Source organism: Chelonia mydas, chromosome 6 (assembly GCF_015237465.2).
Source record: "Chelonia mydas isolate rCheMyd1 chromosome 6, rCheMyd1.pri.v2, whole genome shotgun sequence".
Taxonomy (NCBI): Eukaryota; Metazoa; Chordata; order Testudines; family Cheloniidae; genus Chelonia; species Chelonia mydas.
In genome coordinates this window covers 109390828-109409437 of record NC_051246.2, presented here as the reverse complement: position 1 = coordinate 109409437, position 18610 = coordinate 109390828, and the positions used below count along the sequence as shown (strand labels likewise).

Genomic DNA, 18610 nt, shown 5'->3' with positions numbered 1-18610 from the left:
TACCCAATGGGGGTGGGATGAGGTGGGGTGGAGACAAATACAGGAAATGGTGGATATGCTAAATGCCGTTTTTTTATGCCGGTTTTCACCAAAAAATTTAGTAGCAATTGGACGTCTAACAAAGTGAACACCAGTGAAAATGAAGTAGGATCTGAGACTAGAGAACAAGTTAAAAATTTACTTAAACAAGTTAGATGTCTTCAAGTTGCCAGGCCTGGATGAAATACATCCTAGAATATTCAAGGAGCTGACTGAGGAGATATCTGAGCCATAAGAGATGATCTTTGAAAAGTCATGGAAGACAGAGAAATTCCAGAGGACTGGAAGAGGGCAAAAACGTATTGTGCTAATCTATGAACAGAGAAACAAGGACAATTCAAGGAATTACAGTCCAGTCATCTTAACTTCAGTACTCCCAAAGATAATGGAGTAAATAATCAATTAATTTGCAAACACCTAGAAAATAAGGTGATAAGTAACAGTCAGCATGGATTTGCCAAGAACAAATCATGTCAAACCAACCTAATAGCTTTCTTTGACAGGGTAACAAGTCTTGTGGCTGTGGGGAAATAGTAGATGTGGTATATCTTGACTATAGTAAGGCTTTTGCTATTGTCTCACATGATCTTCTCATAAACAAACTAGGAAAATATAGCCTAGCTGGAGCTACTGTATGGTGGGTGCATAACTGGTTGGAAAACCATTCCCAGAGAGTAATCAGTGGTTCACAGTCAAGCTGGAAGGGCATATTAAGTGGGGTGCCACAGGGATCAGTTCTGGGTCCAGTTCTCTTCAATATCTTTATAAATTATTTAGATAATGGCATAGAGAGTACACTTATAAAGTTTGTGGACAATACCAAGCTGGGAGGGTGCAACTGCTTTGGAGAATAGGATTAAAATTCAAAATGATCTGGACAAACTGGAGAAATGGTCTGAAGTAAATAGGATGAACTTCAGTAAGGACAAATGCTCCAATTAGGAAGGAACACTCAGTTGCACACATATAAAAAGGGAAATGACTGCCTAGAAAGGAATACTGCAAAAAGGTATCTGGAGGTCCTTGTGGATCACAAAATAAATATGAGTCAACAGTGTAACACTTTCACTAAAAAAAGCGACCATCATTCTGGGATGTATCAGTAAGAGCGCTGTAAGCAAGACATGAGAAGTAATTATTCTGTTCTACTGAGCACTGATAAGGCCTCAACTGGAGTATTGTGTCCAGTTCTGGATGTCACATTTCAGGAAAGATATGGACAAACTGGAGAAAGTCAACAGGAGAGCAACAAAAATGATTAAAGGTCTTGACAACAAGATCTGTGAAGAAAGACTGAAAAAACTGGTTTGTTTAGTCTGGAGAAGAGAAGACTGTGGGGGGACATAACAGCTTTCAAGTGCATAAAAGGTTGTTACAAGGAGGAGGGCTTAAATTGCAGCAAGGGAGGTTTAGGTTGGACATTAGGAAAACCTTCCTATCAGGGTAGTTAAGCACTGGAACAAATTGCCTAGGGAAGTTGTGGAATCTCCTTCATTGGAGGTTTTTGAGAACAGGTTAGAACAATACCTGTCAGGAATGGTCTAGTTATTACTTAGTCCTGCCTTGAGTGCAGGGAACTGGACTGGATGACCTATTGAGGTCCCTTCCAGTCCTACTCTTCTATGATTCTATGTCACCAAGCTCTCCCTTGTCTGAGAACATCACACAGAGAAGATTAAACTAAAAATACATTAGGTCAAGCAGAATTTTCTTTTGGACCTGCAGCCTTCTGTTATAACAGACAAGGCATTTGCTTTAAGCAAAAAGCCATTTTGCCAGAACATGTCTGCTTTTCACATATATCAGATATTCACATACAAAGCTCATGGCAGATATGAATCCAGGGTCCAATCCTGCAAGCTGATGCATGCCTCAGCCATACTTGGCTCCCTTGTACTTCAATCGGAATTGGGAGCACTGAAAATCTCTGACACAGTGTACTGTAGATTTGGAGTGTCAGTGCATATTCAAGCACAATTAGACCTCTCAATTCCCACATGGCAGCATTGCTGTGAGCTACAAAAGCATTCTGGGAGTTAGCATGCAAATTAGTTCTGTAAGCATATTCTTTGCTTAAGATCTCCCATCTCCAGTGCTGATATATGAAATGGCTTTTTATCCAAGGTAAGTGTCCTATTATGAACTGTTAGTGTCTACAAATATTTATGGAGCAGAACAGAGTTTCCAACTTGCCAAACTGCGTTTTGTGAAATAGATTATAAAGCTTTTCACACAGCTTTAATTATACCTGAAAGGATAGAAAAATCTGAGCAAGAAATGACCTAACATAGAGTTTAGTCACTGAGGGATTGATCTGATCCTGTTGTTACACCTGATTTACACAAATGCAAGTGTCTCCCAAACCTAGCCAGAGAGGGTTAGACACGTGTAAGTGAATCAGGTTCATCTGGTTTCTGAACCAGAACTCTCTCCCTAAGGGACCAGCGGAGATCAAGTAAAGGAGGATGGAGGGATACATCAATACAGAGGTCTGAGGGGGCCTCTAGTTTAATGAGGAGTAGCATGAGTTCCTTCTTTCAACAAGTTACTACTGTTCTGTAGTTGGACGTCTGTGAAAATAAAATTTCAGCAGTTAAGGTGAGAATGGATTCAGAACCCTGAGCTAGGTTGTGTCCCATAGGAGGAGAGTCTGTCTACAGGCTAGGACACTTCCTGTTTCAATTCTTGTAGGAAACTCCGTGTCAGCCCATTTCGACTGGAGAGCTGTAACACAGCCTGCCAGACCAGGGGAGACCCTGAGATTGGTGAGGGCACTATTCAGATTTTGCTAAGACTCCAGAGGACTGGAACAATTATGCCTGGACTCTGCACCACTACCTTCTTCCTTAAACTCATGGGAGGGAGTTGCTTTCCCATCCATGCATGCCCCCAAGCTCTGCCAGACTGACCTTCCAGAGGGGGAGCCCATGGAAGAAAATGCCAGTATGGATGCCATTATCTTATATGGGGAAGCCCCCAGAGGTTTGACGGGGGATGATAGCATGGAGAGCTGCCATTCACATGATCCTACCCAGCCACAAATGCAGCTCCACCAAGGTATGAAAGAGGGATATCGATATCTATTTGTTAGGCTTCTCAGAAGTACTGCGCCTTTTCAGAGGCAGTTAAGGGATTTTTCCCACTAGCTGTGGTATGTTCAAGGATTTCATCTAGTCCTCTCTGAAGGGCTCCAGTTCTAGGCAAAAATTTTACATCTCAAAGCAGTTCTAGATAAAATGGAATCTAACATTTTAGAAAGGTCGGTTATTTTCCCAATGAATTGGTATCACATGGTGCAAACAGATGTTAAGAAAAAGCCACTATATTTTCTACATTAATGTGTTTTGGAGAACTGATTAATATCAGCCATGCTTTCCTGAGATCACATGGGAAATTGTATTAATTAGGATTGATCAAATATGATTTGATTAAAAATGGCTTTTAGAATTATAAGAATTTTTGTGTGAACATTGTCATATTGGTTGAAGTTTTCCATTTTTTTAACAATTTGAACCAATTTTTTTTATGCAGGTTGAATGAAACTGGAAAAAGCATTCTCCTCCTTCCTCCCCACCCCACTTTTTTAAAAAATGACTTGGTCTCAATAAAGCTATTACACTGTAACAGATGAGACTTTGGCCTTTTGAGTTAAGAAAATATAAAAAAGAAAGTGTCAGCTGAAGTTGTTTGACATTTTGTGACTATTGCAGTGTGTCAGTAACCTCAGGGAAATTATGGAATGTGTTTACATACACACACACACACATCCTCCCTGAAACTTCATGTTAGAGACTGATTATCTAGGGAACATCTGCTAGGATAACCTCTCAAGTTTTAACTCTCAGTTAAAACTCCATGTGCCATGTTGCGTTTAGAGAGACAAGGTGGGTGACATAATAGTTTACTGGACCAACCTCTATTGGTGAGAGAAACACGGAGCTCTGTGTAAGCTCAAAAGTTTGTCTTTCTCACCAACAGAAGTTGGTCCAATAAAAGATATCACTTCACTCACGTTGTCTCTCTAATATCTTTGAACCGACGTGGCTATAACAACACTGCGTACAACATATTGCCTTTAGTCAATCTTGTTGGTATGAATTAAAAAAATATCATCCTTTTATTATTTCCTTTCCCCAACCTCTACCTACTTGTCTGTCTGTCCTTAAACTGTAAGCTTCTTGGGGTCAGGACAGTTCTTGAATGTCTGCAAAGCATCTAACACAAAACAGGCACTACCATAAACAAATACATAATAAACAGATTTGAGCAATGGTTTAAGTAAAAAGTAGCTTATTAAATTGAACAGTATTGTACTTTTCATAGATGATAAGGCTAGAAGGGATGACCGTGATCATCTCATCTGACCTCCTATATAATACAGACCATAAAAAACATTAACATACAAATCTGTATATCTTCTAAGGAATGAAAACCTGGTCACATTGAAGTCGAAGGAAAAACTCCCATCAACTGCAATGGAGCAAGATTTCATCCAGAGAATTTAGGTAACTGCAATCCAATTATCCTAAGCCTGATCTTTCATGCCTTATGTTCCTTGCCATCAATCATTTCAAAGGAAACTATACTTTTGAGTCAGTTCTTTTCTCCCATTGCAGCAGCGTGTCTTTTCCTAGCAGCAGTATAAACAAGTCAAGTCCTCCAAACAGGATGAGATGTTTCTCATTCTGACAGATACTTGCTAGCACCAGCTGGAAAGGAGAAAAGAAGCTTTACAAATAAGAATATGTAAAAACGAATAGGAGGGGAAAATGAAGCCAAGCAAAATATTCATTTAAAAATAGGCTATGTTTTAAAGTTCTGGCTTATTTTTTCTTTTGTATTTATAATCAGAAGCAAACAGGAAAAAAAGGACATATTCCTGAAAGCAGTGGATATTTGCCAACTTATCTTTGTCATTTCTTTATTCATAGAGTTTTGGAAAACAGTATTGTAAAAATAGGTATGATTTTGAGATTTAATATGTTGTCATCTGACAAGTTTCAGACATATGGAGTTTGTTTTAACCAAACCTAGTAACTAAACAGTTTGGAAATTTTGTGGCCCCAGAAAACAAGCTGAATATACCTCTTCATCAATTTGGAGGAAAGTAGTGATAATAATTAGAGTACAGAACTTAAGCATGTATATGGGTCATCTGCAAAGTTTGCATATAAAGACCATCTCCCCCACTGTGGGATGATATTCCTTTTAAGTTCATATCTTTAAATTCATATTTACTGTATGAAAAACATCTCTCTTCCACAATATAAGGAAAGTACAGAAATAAACAGCAGAACTTTGAAATGTTTTGTTGTATTAAGGAGTTAGAATCAATAAATAAACTTGTAGTTTGAAATCCTGGTCCTCTTGACTTTCCCCTATATGAACACAGTATTGGTCAAATCTTCAAAAGCATCCTCTATAGGTATGCAAATAATTACATACACAAACTCAGATTTCATTCCCCAACAATCTTTTCACATCTGGTTTGGAATTTAAAAATTTATCCCATTAAGTGAAAGCAGATCACAGTAAAGCTTTAATATAGAAATGAATTTATGTTAAATTGCACAGGAAGGATACATCAAAACAAAGCACTTTAATACATGATTTATTATTGTCCTGCACTTTCAGTATAGCAGGCGGCAATGTAATAAAAAAGGTTTCAAAATTCATTGATTCCATTTCATTTAACCACTCTAAACAAACAACCAGTGTTTTAGAGTTCAGAGAATTAAAATGTTTACTGTCCATTACAAGCAAAACTTTAATATTAACTTTTCAGAGTCTGCTTATTATTCTGCTCTTTTAAATTCTTTAGATACATTCCTCAAGGTAAACAATAAATTTCAATCTGTTTCACAATCAAAATTGATAAGGCCTTTTTAACCATTTTATACCACCTCCACTATTACTTCATTGCAAAACACAATCTTATGTCATACTATAAATATCCATCCATGCACAAAACACAGGGGCCAGAAGTTACACATTAATATTTCATGTAGGCTTCCAATGCTTCCTTTTCGCTCTGCAGGTTTATGGTACATTTAAAAAGATATCTTTAGACTTGATCTACTTGGTCTTAAAATACAAATATACAATATCCATAAGCATAAAAAAGTAAAGCCTAGACTGCCTTACCATTTATAATGAACTGCTAAAATCTTATACATGTACAATATAGCATCATGCTGATTAATATACATATTAGTTAAATATATTAACCAATAGTGGGGATGTGGTCAAGTTTTGCTTTTTGTTTTTGATAAGCAGTTGTTCATATACAAGTAAAAAAGATTTTTTAAATTTAAGCTTACACTGAATACATGAACTAGATAAACATCTTTAAACCCTTTTGAGATATTCAAGTTAAACTGGAGTATGACCTGCTGATTTGAAAGAGAATGCAGTTCCTCATTGGTGGAATTTAAAGATTTGTTATTCGCAAGAAAATGCAAATTACTGAATTCTAACATTCACATTTTCATATCTAACATGTTAATTATTGTGTGTCTTCTAGCTTGGGTTATTCCTTTAGTATGAATTCATCACCATCCATCAGAAACCTCAGTGTTGCCATAGATTTTTCTAAATAGGTAGATATACAGTACAAAGTGTAGACAGTGAGACAATTAAGCATGTATATACAGTATTCTGAAAGGCATTTTTGTGACCATTTTAGTAGAGTTTGTAGAAAACAGTTAAGATAGTCACCAGTTCCGCTGATATCACTGTATTGAAAATTTTCAAGCCACATTTTTTTTATATTAAACTTGTACTGCTGCATATATTGTACAACAAAAGAAAAATATAGCTCATTCTTTAGGAGTGATACCTAATGAATCACTAAACTGAGTAAGATAACCAGCACAGGGCTTAATTTTCCTGAGGTCTGTAAGAATTTTTAAACAGAATCACAGTGACCAGGCTAAACTGCAAATGTACTGTTTAAGTTTTAAATATACAGTTTGTACAGAACTTCTGTGCATGGTCATCTCATGACTGTGTGTGTTCACACCGATGTTTCCTCTAAATGACTCGCCACTGCATAATACTTGTATCTTTTCCACCTGTGGAGATGAGATGGGTGTCTTCACACAGAAAATCTACATTAGTTACATGACTACTATGTCCTCCATACACATGGCTTGGAGCCTGGAAAATATCAATACAGGATGTTATTACTGCAGATAAATAATATACATTACTGTAACAAATATTTAATTATGTATAGCATTCAAACTACAATTAAATAAAATTGTCACCTTATTTCTATCAATGAAGTCAGATTATTTTAAAATGCAGACTTCTATATTAAAGTGCCAATCCACACTTACACATATAAGTAGTCCCGTTGATTTAATGTTGGGTTTTTCGACACTCAGCAGAGGAACAAAATTTCCCATGTTTGTAAAGGTTTGCAAGATTGTACTCTATCAAAGTAAATATCTTACCCTAAATTGTGAACACGGATAAGAGAAGAGATGTACTTTGCCAAAATCATCCCCTGTTGATAGCAGTTTTCTCTCATGTGATCGACAGACAGCATTGATGTCTGTTCCATCTGAACCTTCTGGCCATACACCTGAAAACATGTAGTGACTAATTTAATATTTCTGCTACACATACAGAACAGAAATGTTAGCTAAATTATTTGTTATGACATTAATGAAGAGGCCACCTGTTTAAAATCAACCAACCTCCAAATCCCTCAAAATTACTAGTGATTCAGGCCCTGACTTAAAAGACCAAATACTTAACTTTAAACATGTGCATAAGACCCAAAATCTGAATGGCAATGAAGCACATGCATTAGTCCTGTGCTGAACAAGGAGGATGTAAGCAGTGTTTTGCTGAACTGGGGCCTCAGCTGTGAGCCTTCAGGTATTATATCATAATATATGTGTACATAAGAGACAACAACAGGAGGTACAATTTTAAACTACTGCTTTTCCCCTTCCCTTCTCCACAATTTACAGATAATGAATGACTTCTTATATAGTTCACAGATAGGAGGCTTTTTAAAAAGGTACAGCCACCAGATTCTCCTCACTCAAATTCATCCTAAAACCCCACCTGTGGTGTTTACAAGAATTATACCATTAAAAATAATAATAAAGTGACTAATGAACGATCAAGAAGATTTGAGCTTGTTATAACTGAATTATCACATGCTTTTGTTACGATAACCCTTCTTTCTCATCCCAGTCCCCTATTGCTTGTTGGTCTCACATATTATGTCACCTCTAAAATTAGATTGTAAGCTCTTCAGGGGAAGGATAAGGTTATTGTGTTTGGTCTGTAAAACACTTGCATGCTTTTGTGTGCTGTAAAAAAATAATAAAACAGGTTATGGAAAATTAAAATTTCTTTTTATACAGCATTGTGTATAGCTATTTGCTGCTTAAGTTTTTTAATGTTTTTTGTACTTTAGATTTGATCTACTCCCCTACTCAGCACAGAGGTTGCTTAATCATTTGAGAGAGTCCAATGTTGTAGTCAGGTGTGGTTTTTTGTTTTGTTGAGCATTAAATTATTATGACATTCAGTGTTTAAGAGCAATTCCTTCCCCCCCACTTATAAATATGCAGTGACTTCAGATATACGGAAAGGAAGTGGTTTCATGTTTTTAATCACTGATATACATTTTATTCTGTATAGCATCTTTTATACAAACTCTCCCAAAACAGTTGAAAGGATTAATGTAAACAATATAATAACAAAGGAAAATACTGATCCCCCAAATTCAATTGACTTCAATGAGACTCTGTGCAGGAATATCCCTTTGCATGATCATGATGTAAAAAATAAATAAAGAGACATATGCAAAGGAAAAACAAATGTACTTTCTTCTGGGATAAAATTATGAACGAGGTTAAAGAAATTAAGTTAAGAAGTAGAGAAAAGCTGTTCTAGATGCTAGTGCTGACAGAGAGAAAGCTTTTGCACCAACAGAGTCAAAACTATATTAAGATAGAGAGCTAGCTAAGGGGAAGAGAGTCTGTAAGACAGGCTGGATAGAGTTAATGGAGGAACTATAGTATAAAAACCAAAGATGGCAGTTTTGAATCAAATCCTGAAGTGAACTGGCAACCAGTGGAGTTAAGTGGGGGGGTAGGGGGGAACACAGTTATCATTTGTTGAGATACATGAAAAAGGCAGCAGATGATTTCTACAAATCTGATATATACAAACTATTACTTAGAGAATCCTCATTTTAAAATATGCATCATTTCGGAAAATACGAGCCTTTGAAGCTAAGCACCAAGGCTCAGATTTTTAAAGCTATTTAGCCATTGTTGCACTCAGCATCGCAACACCTAAGCGATATAGGAGCCTCAATCTCATTTTCAAAAAGGATTTAGGCACTTAGCCTACATTTCATCAACAGTTGAAAATGCAACTGAGGCTCCTAAATCAGTTAGCTGTTGCAATGCTGAGCGCAGCAACACCTAAATAGCTTTAAAAATCTGGACCTAAAACACTAAGGCCTGGTCTACACTACGGGTTTATGTCTAATTTAGCAGCGTTAAATTGAATTAACCCTGCATCCATTCACACAACGAAGCCATTTTGGTCGACATAAAGGTCTTTTAAAATCGCCGCTGTTTAACTGCCCTCCCTCCTCCCAATAGCCTCCTCACCCAGATGTCCAAAAACGTGGTGGGGGGAGGCTCCGGGCACCCAACCACTCCACCCCAGTGGACAGCCCAAGCAACAAAAGGCTGTCATTCAACAAGTTTTGAAGTGACCTTTTCCTTCCGTCCTACCTTCCTCCCACACCCCATGCGGGATACCTTGTGAGTTATCTCCCTATTTTTATAATCAATTAATAAAGAATACATTGTTTTTAAACGATAGTGACTTTACTTCCTTTGCAAGCAAGCTGTGATCGAAGCAGGGAGGGTGGGTGGCTTACAGGGAATTAGAGTCAACCAAGGGGGCGGGTTTTCATCAAGGAGAAACAAACAGAAGTGTCACACGGTACCCTGGCCAGTCATGAAACTGGTTTTCAAAGCTTCTCTGATGCACAGCACTTCCTGCTGTGCTCTTCTAATCGCCCTGGTGTCTGGCTGCGCGCATTCAGCAGCCGGGCAATTTGCCTCAACCTCCCACCCCGCCATAAACGTCTCCCCCTTACTCTCACAGAGATTGTGGAGCACACAGCAAGCAGCAATAACAATGAGAATACTGGTTTTGCTGAGGTCTGAGCGAGTCAGTAAACTGTGCCAGCGACCCTTTAAACGTCCAAATGCACACTCTACCACCATTCTGCACTTGCTCAGCCTATAGTTGAACAGCTCCTGACTACTGTCCAGGGTGCCTGTGTACGGCTTCATTAGCCAGGGCATTAAGGGGCAGGCTGGGTCCCCAAGGATAACTATAGGCATTTCAACATTCCCAACAGTTATTTTCTGGTCTGGGAAGTAAATCCCTTCCTGCAGCCTTTTAAACAGACCAGAGTTCCTGAAGACGCGAGTGTCATGAACCTTTCCTGGCCATCCCACGTTGATGTTGGTGAAATGTCCCTTGTGATCCACCAGTGCTTGCAGCACCATTGAAAAGTACCCCTTGCTGTTTATCTACTGGCTGCCCTGGTGGTCCGGTCCCAAGATAGGGATATGCGTTCCGTCTATAGCCCCACCACAGTTAAGGAATCCCATTGCAGCAAAGCCATCTAGTATGACCTGCACATTTCCCAGAGTCACTACCTTTGATAGCAGCAGCTCAATGATTGTGTTGGCTACTTGCATCACAGCAACCCCCACAGTAGCTTTGCCCACTCCAAATTGATTACCGACTGACTGGTAGCTGTCTGGCGTTGCAAGCTTCCACAGGGCTATTACCACTTGCTTCTCAACTGTGAGGGCTGCTCTCATCTTGATATTCTTGCGCTTCAGGGCAGGGGAATGCAAGTCACAAAGTTCCATGAAAGTGCCCTTACGCATTCGAAAGTTTCGGAGCCACTGGGAATCATCCAAAACCTGCAACACTATGCGGTCCCACCAGTCTGTGCTTGTTTCCCGGGCCCAGAATTGGCATTCCATGGCATGAGCCTGCCCCATTAACACCAGGATCTCCAAATTGCCGGGGACCACGGTTTTAGAGAAATCTGTGTCCATGTCCTCATCACTCTTGTCACCGCGCTGCCATTGCTTCCTCGCCTGGTTTTTCAGGTTCTGGTTCTGCATAAAGTGCATGATAATGCGCAAGGTGTTTACAATGGTCATAACTACTGCAGTGAGCTGAACGGGCTCCATGCTTGCCGTGCTATGGCGTCTGCTTGGGCAATCCAGGGAAAAGGGCGCAAAATGATTGTCTGCCGTTGCTTTCACAGAGGGAGGGTTGACTGACGACATTTACCCATAACCTGCGACAAATTTTTGGCCCCATTTTGGATAGCTACCCACAGTGCACCGCTCGGAATGTCGACGCTTGCCACGCACACCGCCGAATTAATGTGCTTAGTGTGGACACATGCACTCAACTTTATACAATCTGTTCCCAAAAATCGACTTCTATAAAATCGGAGTAATTTCGTAGTTAGACATACCCTAACAGTGTCAGGGACTCTCAAACCCTAGCCCTAAGAAGCTGAAATATATTAACAATTCAGTGGCAGCTGTCCATGCAGAGCAAATAATTTTGTCATCTCAGAATAATACACAGCCAGTCATCTTTGACTCGGTCTTCTCTCTAGACCTGCATGTCAAATGCATATCCAAATCTAGCCACTTCTTCCAAAATGTTTCCAAAATTCAACATTTTCTTTCTGTCACTGTTCTAAAACTCTAGTTCAGGCTTTTGGCTGCAATCTCTTCCCTTTTCTGGGTCTCTCTCCAGCATGTTACCCACTCTGTTCCATTCAAAACTTGGCTGCTAGGATAATCTTTCTTGCCTGTTGCTCTGATCACATCACTTTTTTTTTTTTTCAAATCTTTGCACTGGTTTCCTGTTTCATCATACCAAGTTCAGTATCTTGTCCTCACCTTTTAAGACCCTTCACAACTTTACCCCTCCTGTTTGTACACACTTGTCTCTTATTGGTTTTTCTACCACTTTCTCAGCTCCAATGATAACCGTCCTCATTTATCGAATTCTCCAACAACCGTCTCAATGACTTCTTCCACGCTGCCCCTTACATGCAGAATGCCCTCCCTGAATTAATCTGTGAGGCAAGTACCTTCTTCTCCTTCAAATCCCTCCTCAAAACAAACCTGTTCTTTGAGGCCTACAAGAAAGCAGTCAACTACCAGTGATGGTTGATCATAGGGGTTTATTTTGTTTATATGTAAAAAAAAAATTACAACCCCCAAATCAATGAAACAAACCAAAACCGTCTGGAACTGGAACACCTTATTTTTATTGAATTTGTCCTCCTTTTCCTTTCTCTTTTTGTTCATTTCACTCACTTCTTATGAATGTCTCAATTTACACTATCAGCTCTTTGGGGCAGGGACTGTCACTGTAAAGAACCGTGTACAATGGGACTGGATTGTACACTGTTTATACAGCACTTAGCTCAAGGGAACTTGATCCTGAATGGGGTCTTTGGTGCTGTAGGAATACAAATACATAAATGAAAATTCTCTAATTGTAAAACATGGCTTCTAAAAAAATTGTAATTTGTCATAGCAGGTAGCTTGTGATTGGTTTTCACTTGTGTTGCAAATTAATAATTGTATCTAAAGCTACCAAGAATATTAAATCAGAGGTCTCCTGGATCAAAATAGGAGGACAGATAGTGATAAAAATTGTGCAATAGAAGTTTTATATTTGCACTTTGAAATCTGAATAGTAATGTTTCAAATAAAGATGACAGTCTGAATGTTAGCTAATTGGAAAAGCAAAGAATCATAGGTTTGTGAGAGGGAGAAAAAAACAACTTACCAAAAACATGGAATCCTAAAGTACAGGTGTAAGTAACCCATTCTATATCTCTAGTTGTCTCAACACTCACTACTTGTTTACAAGTAGAGGGGATCCCTACAGAAAGAGAAACAAATGATGACATTTTCAGTTTTTAAGCTGCATGGGAGTTGATTTAAGCTAAAAAGTAGCAACTAATTAAAATATATGTTCCAGCCTAGCAATTATATGATCTTATATCAATTAAAAATTTATTAGCTATCCTACAATCAACTCTGCACAAAGCACAGAAAACCATTGTTACTCACAGTATAAGATTTCATAGTCCCCTGAATTGGACACAAGGTACTGTGAATTAACAGACCAGTCCAAGTGAGTAATGAAGCTGGAATGACCCTATGAAGAGAAGTGTATTGTATTAATTCCAGTAACATAGCATATCCCAGTATATTAATATGTACTATAAAGTAAACATGCTTATTTGTTATTCGTGAATAAATAGTAAGGAAGTCACTTACTGAGCATTTGCCAATTCTACTATATTTTCTCCCATTTTCATTAACACCATATATATAGATACAGTTGTCATGGGAACCTATCGCCAAGAAGTTTCCATCTATAAAAAAGTGAATTATAATTATACCCACAATAAAGAATTAAACTAATCTATGAAGTTCTAGTGTGTCATGGACAATGGGCATTGTTCATAAAACTTTTATTAATAAATTTAAAAAAAACAGAATTTTCTTCTTCTCCTTGTTTGATGGAATATGATTCACTGCAAATAAAACAGCAGCTTTATATAGCAAATATTGAAGTTAGACCTCATAAGGAAACTGAGAAAAAAGCCAACCTGAACATGGTACTACATGCACATCTAAGTGAGAGAGCTGATTTCTGCTAAACATCAAGATCTGAAGGGGCAAACAACAGGAAATTAGAGTTAAAGCCTCTGGGTAAAATCCTGGCTCCATTGACTCAGGAGGCTGGATTTCAACTCATGTATCTATACCCAATTTAAATATATGTGAGGAATTTTAAAAATGAACCCTATATTGCAACCCATAAATCACTTCTTTTTTTAACAAGTAGAGTGTGTCAAACCTGGTGAATAACGCATTACAGACAGCTGTTCATTTCCATCTGTGTGTACAGTGACCAAATCTTTTGTTTCTGTGTCAAACACAAACCACCTGTTGTAAACACAGAAAAAGGCCAATAAATTGCTCAGTAAGGAATGCAGATCTACAGTAGTTTTAATCAACTGTTCATTACGTCAAAATAACAGTCTTCCATATGTTTTGCACTAAAAGGAAAAGAATAGGAAGGGGACATTTTCTGTGTTATTTGTAGCCAACTGAAAGTAACATTTTCAACAGTAGATAAACAGAATATCAATCAACTATTGAGGCAGATGTCTACATTCAGATTTTATTATCATTTTACAAATTGTCACTGGTTATATGCAAGTATGATTGATGTATACTTTTGTGTATCTTGGACCACATTCTTTAGGCCCTTTTACAGTATTTGGACATTTAATTTAATTAAATGTAATTTAATTACATTTATATCTACTTTAAAGGCCAGAAAAGTGTAAAGGTGGCTTAGTGTTACTGAGAATCAGGACCACTATATATTAAATAAATAAAAATTAGATCATAATAAATCTCCTATGAGGTGGATTGGGGCTTTGTTATACATTGTTCTCTGGACATGTTTCTACAAATACTTACAACTATTTCACTTTGAAAATCTGCATTTCAATGCTGATTTCAGTTTATTAAGTATCAAAAATAAAGACTGCTCCCAAAACATCTCACTTTTATTTAGATATTAAGGCAGGGGTGGGCAAACTACGGCCCGCGGGCCGAATCCGGCTCGTCAGGTCTTTGGAACCGGCCTGCGGGATTGCCCCCTGTGGTGCTGCAGGCCCTATGCTGCTCTCAGAAGTGGCCAGCACCACGTCCCTGTGGCGGGGCTGTGGAGGAAAAGAGGGGTCTGTGCATTGCCCTTGCCTCCAGGCACCGCCCCCTGCAGCTCCCATTGGCTAGGAAAGGGGAACCGCGGCCAATGGGAGCTTCGGGGGAGGTACCTGGAGGCATGGCAAGGGCAGCACGTGGAGCCCTGTGCCTCCCCCCCACACCAGGGGCTGTGCAGGGACTTGGTTCTGGCCACTTCCCGGAGCGGCGCCACGTGGGGCTAGGGCAGGCATGCAGGGAACCTGCCCTGGCCCCAGTGCGCGCCGCTGCCACCCCGGAGCCACTTTAGGTAAGCAGCGCCGGGCTGGAGCCTGAACCCCTCCTGCACCCCGCCCCCCAACTCCCTGCCCTAAGGCCCCTGCTGCACCCTGCACCCCTGCTGCACCCCAACTCCCTGCCTTGAGCTCCCTCCCGAAGTCCGCACCCCTCCTGCACCCCAAACCCCTTCCCTGAGCCCCCTCATACACCCCGCACCTCTCCTCTGCCCCAATCCCTTGCCCTGAGCCTGTTCCTGCACACTGCACCCCCTCTCACACCCTGCACTGCCTCCCGCACCCCAACCCGCTGCCCCGGCCCTTCATACAATTTCCCCACCCAGATGTGGCCCTCGGCCCAAAAAGTTTGCCCACCCCTGTATTAAGGGAAACATAGAACCAAATAAATTTTGCTTCAATACTTACTAAAACCACATGTCATCAAATAAAAGGTATTTTAGAATGAAGTGCAAATATTTTAAATATTAGGAGCAAAATTCTACCCTCAGGTACCCTTGAAGGAAAGGAGGGTTTTGTACTTAAGGCACTTTAGAGTTCTGGGTTCAAATCAAGGCTCCGCCACTGATTCCCTATGCGATTTTGCGTAACAGTTCCCTATATACAATGGGGGTAGTACTTCTTTTCTCCCTCACCTGTGTCGTCTATTTAAGTTTTAAGCTCTCCTGGCAGAAACTGTCTCTTTATTATCTATGTGCTTGTACAGTGCCTAGCACAATGCGGCCTTCACCAAAATTTGGTTGGGGGCTCTGGACATTACTATGGTAAAAATAATAAAACAACATGTTAAATTTTCAAGCAAACACCTTTTGTCTTCTCCTGTGCTGTCCCTCACATTTGAGAGGAGGAGCTCCCCATATACATCCACAGAGCTACCTCATTATCATCCTTCAGAACCCTCCTTAAAACTCTCATTAGCTGTTATGCTTACAACAACAACAACAAACCCCTGAGAATGGTTAGGCTGCTGGTGCACTGCCACCACTGCTTTTCATGCCTACCAGTGCTGCCTCATTGTTTCCTTGTACTCCCCCATCCATCTGATTGTATCCATCAGCTGCCTCATGTCTTATACTTAGATTGTAAGCTCTTTGGGGCACAGATAGTCTTTCTTGATCTGTATTTGTATAGTGTCAAACACAATGGGGTCCTGGACTAAGGTTGTTAGGCACTATAGCAATACAATAATAATAAACACCACCAACAATACCTTCAGCTCCTGTTGAATTCAACAGGAGGTGAGCATAGGCATCAGAGGGCAGAATTTGGTACTATTCGTTGGAGAAACAAGAATATCAACTTTGATTTGGTGAGATGGACAGATACCCACTGTTGATGGACACCCGCGCTTTTGTTCTTCTTACCTTCCAGTTAGTGTTCCTATTGCAACAACAGACCCTGAAGGATGAAAACCAGAAGACTGTGCTGGATCCTATAAGATTTCAAAGGAAGTATACATTTATAGCAAGAGACAGTAATAGTAAAAACACAATTAAAATTGCTTACTCAGTAACAAACTAAGCCCCCGCAGTCTTTGTGTAGAGTAAACTCCTCTTTTTATATTTGAGGAAAAAACGAGTACATTTGGAAATCCACTGAAAATTACCTAATACAGTGTTTCCTATATTCAATGCCACACTGTTTTCCTTTGTGCACAGTCTAACTTAAGATCTATTTGGCAAATAATTTCAGATAAAAAAATTGAGAAAAAGTTCTTCTGGACAAATCCTCAAAGGGGAAAGAGGTAAAATTAACTTAATAAATTATTCACCCAGTTCTAATTTAGTTATATAAATGTCTAATCAGTAGATGGTAGTTGTTTACTACCAGAGAGTTGAGCAAGCAGTTTATTTTACTGCTGCATATATCACATGGCATGGAGTGCTGTAGTGGCAGGTCCTGACTTTACCTCTAACAACGCAGAAGGTATCTTTGCAATACCCCGCCAGTTACAAGTCAGTGGAAGTTTGAGTTAAATAATGAACCTGGGTCTCTCACTTTGATGTCTGATATTACAACATTTTCATTTGCATAAATGTTTAAGCATATTTGATACTATGTTGTTACTATGTATCTGGAGAACCACAATGTTTCACCTGCCATTATAACATCTGAAAAATAAGAAAAGTAGTGGCTTACTAGCTTTATGTCACAATCTACAAAGAATGAGCTGTAGAATTCTACAGATTAGAGAAGAAAACTCAAGCATATAGTGGTTAAATTTTTTGGCAGATTTTTGTCATGTCATGTCAAAATTAAGATGTATATGAAAGAGCTAAACAGGGAATAAAATAATAGTACCTCAAAAAACCCACATAATTTATTCATATTTTTATATTCTAGTCATTGCTCATACTGGAGTGAGTATGGCAGACCTGCTAACAGGTTTATCAGTTTGTAATTGCCTTGCCTGTGGTGGCTGGTTCTAAAGAGATTCTCTTTACTTTTAAGAGGCAGAGAGACCTATGTTTTTGCAACTTACAAACAAAATCATATGGATATTGGTAGCTAATATCTGTTGTTTCTATATTTATGTAATCAAATCATTATAGTAGCCCAAGTGTGCTCAATTTTTCAAGGTTCCTATAACCCAAACAAATGAGCAAATTCTGTGGTATTAAATTCTCCCATACAAAAAACATGAGTTTAAATAAAGATTTTAATCTCAACAACACACTGCTGGTGAACCATAGTAACAAGAGTATTAAGACTGTCATTGTTATATAGTTTTTTCTAACACAAACAGGCAATAGTATCAAATGAAAGATTTATCCACTCCAGGTAAGAAGCTGAAATTCTGGTTTAATCAAGCAAAGAGTATTGGGATGACTGCCTTATCTTTATAAAAATTTGGCTAGATGGATTTATTTTTATGAGTTCTTGATTTCAATAGACTAAGCTGCTGTTATAGTTAAAATGTACCTCTCTCTCAAAAATCAAAATGACTAGCATGGATTTTCATCTCCCCAGTAATAAGAAAAATAATACTTATTTATTTAGTGTTTTATATCCTCAAAGGCCTGTCTGACTATTAAATTAATTCTAGCATTTACTCATAATTAGCCAAACCCTTAATCCTACTTTTGAGATGAGAGCAAAAAATAAACTAAGCTGTATCATGGACTGATCCTTACTCATCTCTTTTCAGGACAAGGTTAGAAGGTTAAGGACCTGGTTTGATAGCTAGCGGAACTTGCTGCGCTTCAGAGAGCTCTGAGGAAGAACTTCATCTTGCTAACAGACTACTCAATAGATTATTATGGTGGTATGTTATAATATTCTATTGTCCTTCGCCATCAATACAATGACTTCTAAATGCACCCTTTCTCCAAATGGGTCCTAAAAAAGGATATTAAGTAAAATTTTAAGTCGTTTCACCACGTTAGACCTATTTAATTTTCTCATTTGATCTTTTTCTCAAAACAAGAACAAGCAGCTCAAATA

The 18610-nt window shown here is 38.9% G+C and overlaps 1 protein-coding gene across 9 annotated transcripts in view; it reads right to left on the bottom strand.

The window, feature by feature from the left end:
* Positions 1-4315: 4315 nt before the first annotated feature.
* Positions 4316-18610, bottom strand: part of EML1 (EMAP like 1) — a 194918-nt gene continuing 180623 nt past the window's right edge. For 2 of the 9 annotated variants that reach the window (XM_043549375.1, XM_007064957.4), the window contains 7 exons: positions 16531-16598; positions 14017-14105; positions 13431-13528; positions 13221-13308; positions 12934-13029; positions 7497-7627; positions 4943-7197 (listed from right to left, as the gene is read on the bottom strand). In XM_043549375.1, the coding sequence (XP_043405310.1) occupies positions 7072-7197; positions 7497-7627; positions 12934-13029; positions 13221-13308; positions 13431-13528; positions 14017-14105; positions 16531-16598 (696 nt within the window). In that variant the 3' untranslated portion in view covers positions 4943-7071. Of the gene's footprint in view, positions 7198-7496; positions 7628-12933; positions 13030-13220; positions 13309-13430; positions 13529-14016; positions 14106-16530; positions 16599-18610 lie in introns of all 9 variants that reach the window. The other 7 variants (XM_043549371.1, XM_037900937.2, XM_043549372.1 and 4 more) reach the window with 7 other exon arrangements.